This window comes from Triticum dicoccoides, chromosome 7B (genome assembly GCF_002162155.2).
Source record: "Triticum dicoccoides isolate Atlit2015 ecotype Zavitan chromosome 7B, WEW_v2.0, whole genome shotgun sequence".
Taxonomy (NCBI): domain Eukaryota; kingdom Viridiplantae; phylum Streptophyta; class Magnoliopsida; order Poales; family Poaceae; genus Triticum; species Triticum dicoccoides.
This window is the reverse complement of record NC_041393.1, coordinates 679,429,513-679,438,602: the sequence shown is the minus strand read 5'-3', so window position 1 is coordinate 679,438,602 and position 9,090 is coordinate 679,429,513. Positions and strand designations below refer to the sequence as shown.

Genomic DNA, 9,090 nt, shown 5'->3' with positions numbered 1-9,090 from the left:
TTTTGGCGTTCTGAAAAGGCTGCAGCGGTACTACCGCGGACAGGAGCGGATGTAATTTTTTACTACTGCCCTAGAGTGGTACTACCGCAGCTACTACAGTGGTAGTACCGCTTCGGACCAAAAACTCATCACAAGTCCAGTGGTGGTAGGCACGGATGTATTTTTTTAGTACTGCTCGCAAGCAGTAGTACCGCTACCCTTTGAGGTAGTACCGCTACCCCTTGCGGTAGTACCGTGAGGTCAAGCGGTAGTACCGCTCTGTTGCGGGATGTGAGCATAATGGTTGGATTTTTTCCCCTCTTATAAAAGGGGGTCTTCTTCCCCAATGACCCTTATCTCTTGAGCTCATGTTCTTCCCCCATTGTTGACCTTCTTCGAGCATGCTAACTCTCAATCCCTCCAATGATTCTTGCTAGTTCTTGAGGGAAAAGAGAGAGGGGATCTAGATCCACATTTCCACCAATCACTTTCTCCTCTAAGTGAGGGGAACCCCTTGGATCTAGATCTTGGAGTTCTTCGTGTTCTTCTTTTGTTCTTCCTCTCATTTTCCTCCCTAGCATTAGTTTTTTTGGTGGGATTTGGGAGAGAAGGACTTGGGCACTCTGTGTACCCTTGCCATTGCATTTGGTGCATCGGTTTGAGTTCTCCATGGTGATACGTGGAAGTGAAGTTTGACAAGTTTATTACTCTTGGGTGTTTGGGCACCCTAGAGCTTGTTCCTCTTGGGTGCCTTGGTGCCCTAGACGGTTGGTGTTGTTCGAAGATCAACCATTGTGGTGTAAAGCTCCGGGCAAGCGTTGGGGTCTCCAATTAGGTTGTGGAGATCGCCCCAAGCAATTTGACGGGTATCGGTGACCACCCCCCAAGGGTTGCCAAAGTGTACGGGTTCGGTGACAGCCCTCAAGGGTTGCCGTTTGTACGGGTTCGGTGACCGCCCTCAAAGTTCCCTTAGTGGAATCACGGCATCTTGCATTGTGCGAGGGCGTGAGGAGATTACGGTGGCCCTAGTGGCTTCTTTGGGAGCATTGTGCCTCCACACCGCTCCAAACGGAGATTAGCATCTGCAAGGGTGTGAACTTCGGGTACATCGTCGTCTCTGCGTGCCTCGGTTATCTCTTAGCCGAGCCCTTTACTTATGCACTTTACTTTGTGATAGCCATATTGTTTCTTGTCATATATCTTGCTATCACTTAGTTGTTTATCTTGTTTAGCTTAAGTTGTTGGTGCACATAGGTGAGCCTAGTTGTTGTAGGTTTTCTGCTTGACAAATTAACCACTAGGTTTATTCTGCATTTGTTCAAGCCTAAACCATAATTATTTTAAAGTGCCTATTCACCCCCCCCCCCTCTAGGCGACATCCACAATCTTTCAGTGAAGACAATCTCGAACCCCCAAGGTGAGAAGAGAAAGAGATTTGCCCAAATGCAAGAGAGTGCTAGAAAGGATGTGGAACGTGCTTTTGGTGTGCTTCAATCCCAATGGGGTATCGTTCGAAACCCTGCACTGCCATGGGATGAAAGTTTTGGGAGCTGATGACTGCTTGTGTGATCATGCACAACATGATCGTCGAGAATGAGCGTGATGACAGTATCTTCGACCAAGGATTTGATTATCAAGGTGAAAATGTTGAGCCCCTGCACCAAGAACCGGTCACGTTTGAACAGTTTGTCCAATTTCATCGTGAGCTGCATGATTGGCACACTCATTTGGATCTTCAAAATGACTTGGTTGAGCACGTGTGGGATCACATTGGCAACCAATAGATGTATTGGTTCATTTTATGTTCATTGAAGACAATTTCGATTTGGTTGTGAAACTATTTTATTAGAGACAATTTCGATTGGGTTGTAAAACTATTTTTATTTCAAACAATTAATATTTGGACATGCAAACTTGTTTTGATATGAAAATATGGGCATTTTTGGCCCTGGCGGACAAGATGGGGCAAACGGATGTGGCCGCGCGCTGGATGCACGACCATCGCACCCCAGGACAGGCCTGGACACAACTCCATTGCCCTGCCCAAACAGACAGAATCCGGGCAAAACGGGCGTTCATTTGGGGCGTGTTTGGTTGCCCACATCGAGCCCAACCAGGCCCGCGCGAGAAGCGTGAGGCCCGTTTGGTTGCCTGGTTTTCCTGTTGGGCCTACGTCGCACGCTTCTCAAAGCAGCCCACAGCCTGGCTCGCTGGAAACCCTGGGATCGGCAGTTTCTCGCAAGCCAGGCTGAGTGCGGCGCGAGGTCGCATGGGCGGGAGCGAGGCAAGGGCGAGGGGGGATGGCGGGAGATGGAAATCTGGCGCGTCGTCCCAGCGCCAAATTAGCCTCACCCTCCTTTCACTCGCTCACACATAGCCACTGCCTTCCTTTCTTCCCTACTGCATCACCATCGGCGGTGGCTGCGATTTCAGATCTGCGCTATAGGCGGCGGCGGCGACGACGGCGGAAGAGGCGGCGATGTTTGCGGCGGATCTGGTGCTCCCCTTGTTGTTGGTCATCATCTGGTCGACCTAATCTGTGCCATGGCTCCCCCTACGCCATCCTCGTCTCCGATGCCTATAAGCAGCACCCCCTCCCCCCTTTGTTAGCTAAGTGGTTAGGCCGTTAAGCTAGGTGTAGGATCGATTTCCCACTGAACGAACCATCGATGTTGACTAGGTTATGGATGCACGGATGAGGCTGATAATCCAGGCAGCAGCATTGGTTAGTGTGATTCGGGCATGGGTCATGTTCATGCACCAGAGAGCTGTTCGTCGTGCTGGGAGACCTTTGATCCGCTATGGTCCATTGTTTCCCCGGGAACACGAGAGGATCCAAAATCTGAACTACATCTACAGCTGCAATGACGTCGAGGCTCTGTGGATGCTTAGAATGAAAAGAGCACCATTTGCCAGGCTTGTCGAGACCTTCGGGAGCAGGGGCCTGTTACAAGATAGCATCAACACCAGTGTCAAAGAGCAAGTGGCCATATTCCTCCATGTTGTTGGCCATAACCAGAGGTTCGGGGTCATTCACAACACGTTCAGAAGATCAATGGATACCATCTCTAGGTACTTCAAGCAAGTGCTTTTTGATGTTGGGGAGCTTAGAGGAGAGATGATCAGGAGACCATCTGGCCAGACTCCACCCAAGATTCACGGAAGCCCAAGATGGTATCCATACTTCAAGGTGAGCATTGACTACACTTTTCATGGCTTGATATGCTTGTATTGTTCAAGTTGAGCACTAACACAGGCTAGTGATGCCATTTTCAGGATTGCATTGGGGCAATAGATGGTACTCATGTCACTGCCAGAGTTCCTAGGTCACAGTCTGCAGCATACAGGGGGAGGAAGCACTACACAAGCCAGAATGTGCTTGCTGCTGTTGACTTTGATCTGAAATTCACATATGTGTTGGCTGGCTGGGAGGGGTCAGCGCATGATGCAAACATTCTCACTGGTAGCATGAGTCGACCTGATGGGCTCAACATCCCCGACGGCAAGTTCTACCTTGGAGATGCTGGCTATGCATGTCGGCCTGGTATTCTTCCACCCTTCAGGAAAACAAGGTACCATCTCAACGAGTTCTCTGGTAGGAACTTTCCTATGACTGCACGGGAGCTGTTTAATCTCAGACACTCCAGCCTTAGAGTAACTGTTGAGAGGGCATTTGGAGCTCTGAAGAATAGGTTTAAGATCCTGGATCAGAAGTCATTCCACCCATACTCCACTCAGGTTAAGCTAGTTCTTGTTCGTTGCATTCTGCATAACTGGATCCTCCAGTGGGGCTTTGATGAACACGTGCCTGAGGAGGAAGAGGTCGAGCCTGACGATGTTGTTAGCTCTGGCCATGGTGTGGAGGCATTTGACAATGACGCTTGGAAGAACAAAAGGTTGAAGTGGGCAGAGGCGATGTGGCTTAACATAAGTCAGTGCAGGATTTGAAGAACAGGAGAAGGAAGCAGCAGCAGCAGCAGAAGCAAAGAAGAAGAGGAAGAACAAGCAGCAACAGCAGAAGCAGAAGAAGAGGAAGATGAAGCAACAACACCGAAGAACTATCCCCTATTTAGCCAATGGCTCTTAATAATTCGAACGTCATTTGATAGTAGTTAGGATGAACTGTAATTTGTTTAACTAGCTGGCACTATGTTCAGATTATGTGTAGTAAGGTCACCACTAGTTAAAAGTGGTGACAACACCTTATGCAGGTTGCAACCAAACATCATGCCATATGTGCGCCTAATGCAATGCGGACAACCAAACGCCTGGTCAAAAATGGTTGTCTCGTGCAACTAGGGGCATGCAGGCAATCAAACTACGTGTGTCTGGGTTTTTTTTGGCCTGCATCCCCTCAAACCGGCTCAATAGAGCTAGGCTGAATCGGGAATGTAACCAAACACACCCTTGAGGTCGCGCAATGGAGTAGACCTCAAACCCAAAGTGATTTACGGCCGAGACTGTTCCCCATCTGGCGCGATGGCCGGCAGCAGCCAACGCCCGTCGGTGCTTCGAAGCCCGAGGCGAGGCCGGCCGTCCGTCGGCCGGCCACCCCGCGCAACGGCTACCAACCAAACGCGTCGGCAGCCGCAGGCAGCGGCCCCACGCGCGCGCCTGCCCATCCGGGCCCACGTGCCGCCAACGGTCCGATCACCCGCACGGCACGGCCGCCCGCACCCACCGCCCACCTGTCTCCTCTCTACCCTAAGGAATCCATCATTTCAGTCCCGATTCTCCCGATTTTTACTGCTCCGCTCCCCCTCTTCCCCCTTCGGTCTGCCCAAATCGGGAGCGCTCCCCTCGCCCTCGCTAGGGTTTCGCCCCTCGATCCCCGCGGCTCCGGCCGGCGCCGCCCATTCCTTCTCCACCGCCGCACCGCGTGCCGATTGCATTCTCCTCCTCGCGGTGAGGCTGCCACCGCGAGGGAGCGAGCGCGGGGGGAGATCGGCCGCTCCCTCCTTCCCCGCCGGCCCGAACTCGATCTCTTCCCCGGACCGGCGCTTGGGCGCGCGGGCAGGGGGAGGCCAGCGCTGTGGTCGCCGCCCTGCGCAGCATCGGCAGTAGTAGGTGAGCAGTCGGTTTCTTCCATTCGGGGTGAGATTGGGGGTCCCGGTTACTCTCAGATTCGTTCGTCACCCGCGCCGGTGTGCATTGGTCCCGCGATTAGCATTCCCCCCAATGCGGCCTCGTAGCGGAGGCATCCTTCCTGTGTGTAACGAGAGAGAGATTTGAGTGTCTAGTTCCTTTATAGGTAGGTAGAAAAGGGGCAGGTCTGTGATTTGTGCTTGTAATGTTCAGTTGGGACCCTGTTACCACACCGGTCCCTGGATAGACTGAACCTGCAGCAGTGGGTATGTGTGCCCTGTTATCACGCCGGCTACCCGATGGACTGAACCTGCACTGGGTGAGTGTGTGTGAGCATGTTTGCTCGTGTCTAGCGTGGGTGAGAGTACTTGCCAGCATGCCTGTGAGTACGTTGCCGGGGCAAGGGGATACAAGTTGATATGTCCAGTATGAATTGCCATTTTAGTCCAGTTTACTATCAAGTTCGCAATAAATTAGCACACCGGCAAATGGCACATTGCCACGTTAGTAAATTGATAGAAACGCAGTAGCATGGGACAAGGAATGCGCCCTAATTAATACCGAATCGCCAATTATATGGTCTGGTCTAACTGGTTTCCTCACCCCGCAAACATTTATGTGTAACAATACCTTTATATTTAGACAAAACAAATTGACCCCTCGGGAGAGACAACCCAAATGCATAGCACTGTAAGGTCGGGAAAAAGGCCCGAACCAGCCTGCACCTGCCACTACGTCGCAAGTATACACAGTGAGTGTGGGGGCCTTTTTATTTGCGATTACCAGGGTTCGAGCCATGGCCGGTAGCCCCACTCCTGGAGTTCTTACCACTGTATTAGACAAAAGGTATATGACCAGCTTTATGTAGGAATACTTGTCGCTTGCAGGTGTTAATGGATGCACCATTAATTTGTAGGATCGTTCAATTACTAGTTCAGCACTCACGTTACATGTGAGTGTGCTCACAGTTTGCACACAGTGAGGGCGGATAAATATATTATTTATAGTTGTGAATGTTCCTTCTGTTGTTTAAAGGTCAAAGTGTTAACAGTGCATAAATTAGTCTGCTGGGATGACTACTTTAGACTCGCAATAAATTGTTTTGTTCAAAATTCCAAATTTGCAATTCTAACTAATCGCAATATTTCATTGGATCCATTATTTGTACTGGCTTTCCAAAATACCTTAGCCGTGTGAGTAATTTTACAAAATTGTAATTTACTTGTGCGTTACTCATACATCAGTATGGATTGGCATCACTAAGCTATCACTTAGCATATGAAGCGGTTATTCACTTATTTCATATTGAATGTAATACTTGTAAGATGTATGTACACCCCTTGCGCCGATAATTGTTGTATTAAAGTCGTTTACTAATGATGTTTTACAGTTTCTCCATAAATAACATATTACAAGTGTTGATTTCTTATGTTACAGATAAGTCTACTGAGTTGTTATATCATATTGGTTCAGTCATATCTAATCTCCTAAATTTTGTTGCCTTGTAGATGACCACACTGTTTGCACAGGGCTGAATCTTTGGAACAAGAAAACTTCTAAGTGAAGCTGCACACAGAGAACCTTTAGAGTTGTCTGCTGTTATTGCTTCCATGGTGAGTGCCTGAAAGACTTAATTGAAATGCTTTCTGCTTTTCTGTTTCTAATGGTGTGTTTTTTCGAAGGCAACAAATGAGAACCTCCCACCAAATGTCATCAGGCAATTGGCTAAAGAACTGAAGAATCTTGATGAATCACCTCCGGAAGGGATTAAAGTTATTGTTAATGATGATGACTTCAGCACCATTTTTGCTGATATTGAGGGCCCTGGTATGATCCATTAAAGATGTATTCAGCTGCTATTTGTTTTGGCCGTCCACAATTGAGTTTACTTGCCTGTGCAGCTATGCTGACCATGCTATTATACAGGCACATAAATCTAATTGTTTTGGCCATCCACAATTGAATTTACGTGCCTGTGCAGCTATGCTGACCTTCCTCGTAATTTACGTGTGTTTTGGTTTTCAAAGACTTTTTTTAACATATTATTTATATTAGAGTTAAGCATTGATGAATCTTGTCCTTTCTGCCAGTGCATACTACAGAACCTCAAGTGTTTCAAGTTTCTCTTTCTCTCTCTCCTTATTGCACTACTTCAATCTCGTGTTCTAAAAATCAGTATCTGGGCGTGATGCAGCTGGTACTCCATATGAGAATGGAGTATTCCGGATGAAGCTATTGTTGTCCCGTGACTTCCCTCACTCTCCCCCGAAAGGTCTGGAATCTGTACTTCAGTTCTTTCTTTAAATAAAGCCTCTGACTGAAAATTTACAATCTTCTATACTTAGTTCTTTCTTTAAATGAAGCCTCTCACTGAAAATCTGCATTTTCCTTTGATTGATTTGCAGGATTCTTCTCGACAAAAATATTCCATCCAAACATAGCAACTAGTGGCGAGATATGTGTGAACACGTTGAAAAAGGACTGGAACCCTAGTCTTGGATTGAGACATGTTCTGCTGGTGAGCTAAAGCTGCCGCACAATTCGCCATTCTTCTGTTGAGAGCAATGCATGATCTCTTTGTAAGAGATTGCTGAATTTAGATTTAAAAGGACTCCATGATAGCTATGGCCTAGGAATAAAGGTCCGTCTGCTCTCACAACATGGGGGAGACTAACTATGAGCTCCTTTTGTCATGTGCCACAGGTAGTGAGATGCCTTCTGATCGAACCATTCCCCGAATCTGCCCTTAATGAACAAGCTGGAAAAATGTTGCTTGAAAACTACGAGGAGTATGCACGCCTCGCAAGGTCAGCCTTCGACTATGTATTTTTCAGTTCTAGTGCGATGCTGGCAGACCTTTACTTACAAAGCAATTTCGGAACATGATCATGAATCTCATGGCTACCATTTCTGTCAGATCGGATCGCAGGCGATAGTGAGGTTTCACCTAGAGCTCTAAACTAGGCAACTGATGATTTAATATTGCTCCATATGCAGGCTATACACCGGCATTCATGCACATAAACATAAGAACAAGTCCAAGAGCGGAGCCATTTGTGAGTCAACCACAGCTCTAAACGTTGGCCAGAGCAACAACACCGTTCCGAGCAAGAACATACCATCGGCGCCAGCACTAGTATCTGCATCCACCTCGACCAAAGTTCTCGGCATACAGGATCAGAACGCTGCTCCTTCTGATCCTTCTGTAGGACCATCAACGGCACACAAGAAGGACGGGCCGCTTGCCGTCAAAATCCCAGCCGAGAAGAAGAAGGTGGATGCCAGGAAGAAGAGCCTGAAGAGGCTGTGACAGCTCACCCTGCCCGATAGCGTCGAAGCGGGGCTGTTGTAGTAGCTAGGAGACTCAATCCCCTTGATAAGCGCCGCCGGATTCAGCAGATGCACAGCAGAACCGAATGAATAAAATAAACCCAAGAGACATCTGATGAATCTGGTGGTTGATTGGCAGAAGTATGCCTGTAGCCAGGCATTAGTGAGATGTATGTGAGTTGGTGTCCTGTTGGAATAAACTGTACTGATTTGCAACGACGAGATATCTGGAGGAACAAACGGTCGCCTTTTCCGCTGATTCTGCACTAAGTTTTGTCTTGTGATGTGGTACTGATATAGTACTGTTTATGGTGTGATGTGATTCCATGCTTGATGCTTGGACTGTTTAGTGACGCGGAAGCTCCTTGAAAGCGAGCTTATGTAGTGCTAAAGCGAAAAAGGGGATGATATTCATTCACCCTGAACCTATGAGCAGCTGGCACTAGCGATGGTGTAGGGTGTAGTAGCATCTGATGCAGTGTAACAAACAACAACCTGATAAAGGCCAGGCCTCCTCTCTGAGTGGGTGCACTCCCACAATGATTATCTTTCAGCTACCACGGAATCTTCCCCTTTGTGGATCATGTAGGGCTGCCTTCTAGACTGGAAACCATGATACTATATTCTAAAAAATGAAGGAAATTATCATCAAGTTTCATGGCAGGACTTGTGCCATCCGGTCCCCGACTCCAATCT

General features: G+C 48.2%; 1 protein-coding gene across 1 annotated transcript; it reads left to right on the top strand.

Annotated features, from left to right (window-relative positions):
- The first annotated feature begins 4,699 nt into the window (after window positions 1-4,699).
- Window positions 4,700-8,660, top strand: LOC119336920 (ubiquitin-conjugating enzyme E2 22-like). Its single transcript, XM_037609008.1, has 7 exons — window positions 4,700-5,046; window positions 6,572-6,677; window positions 6,747-6,891; window positions 7,259-7,336; window positions 7,470-7,582; window positions 7,768-7,871; window positions 8,062-8,660. The coding sequence occupies exons 2-7, from the start codon at window positions 6,675-6,677 to the stop codon at window positions 8,372-8,374; spliced, it is 756 nt and encodes a 251-aa protein (XP_037464905.1). The 5' UTR covers window positions 4,700-5,046; window positions 6,572-6,674; the 3' UTR covers window positions 8,375-8,660.
- The last annotated feature ends 430 nt before the right edge of the window (window positions 8,661-9,090 follow it).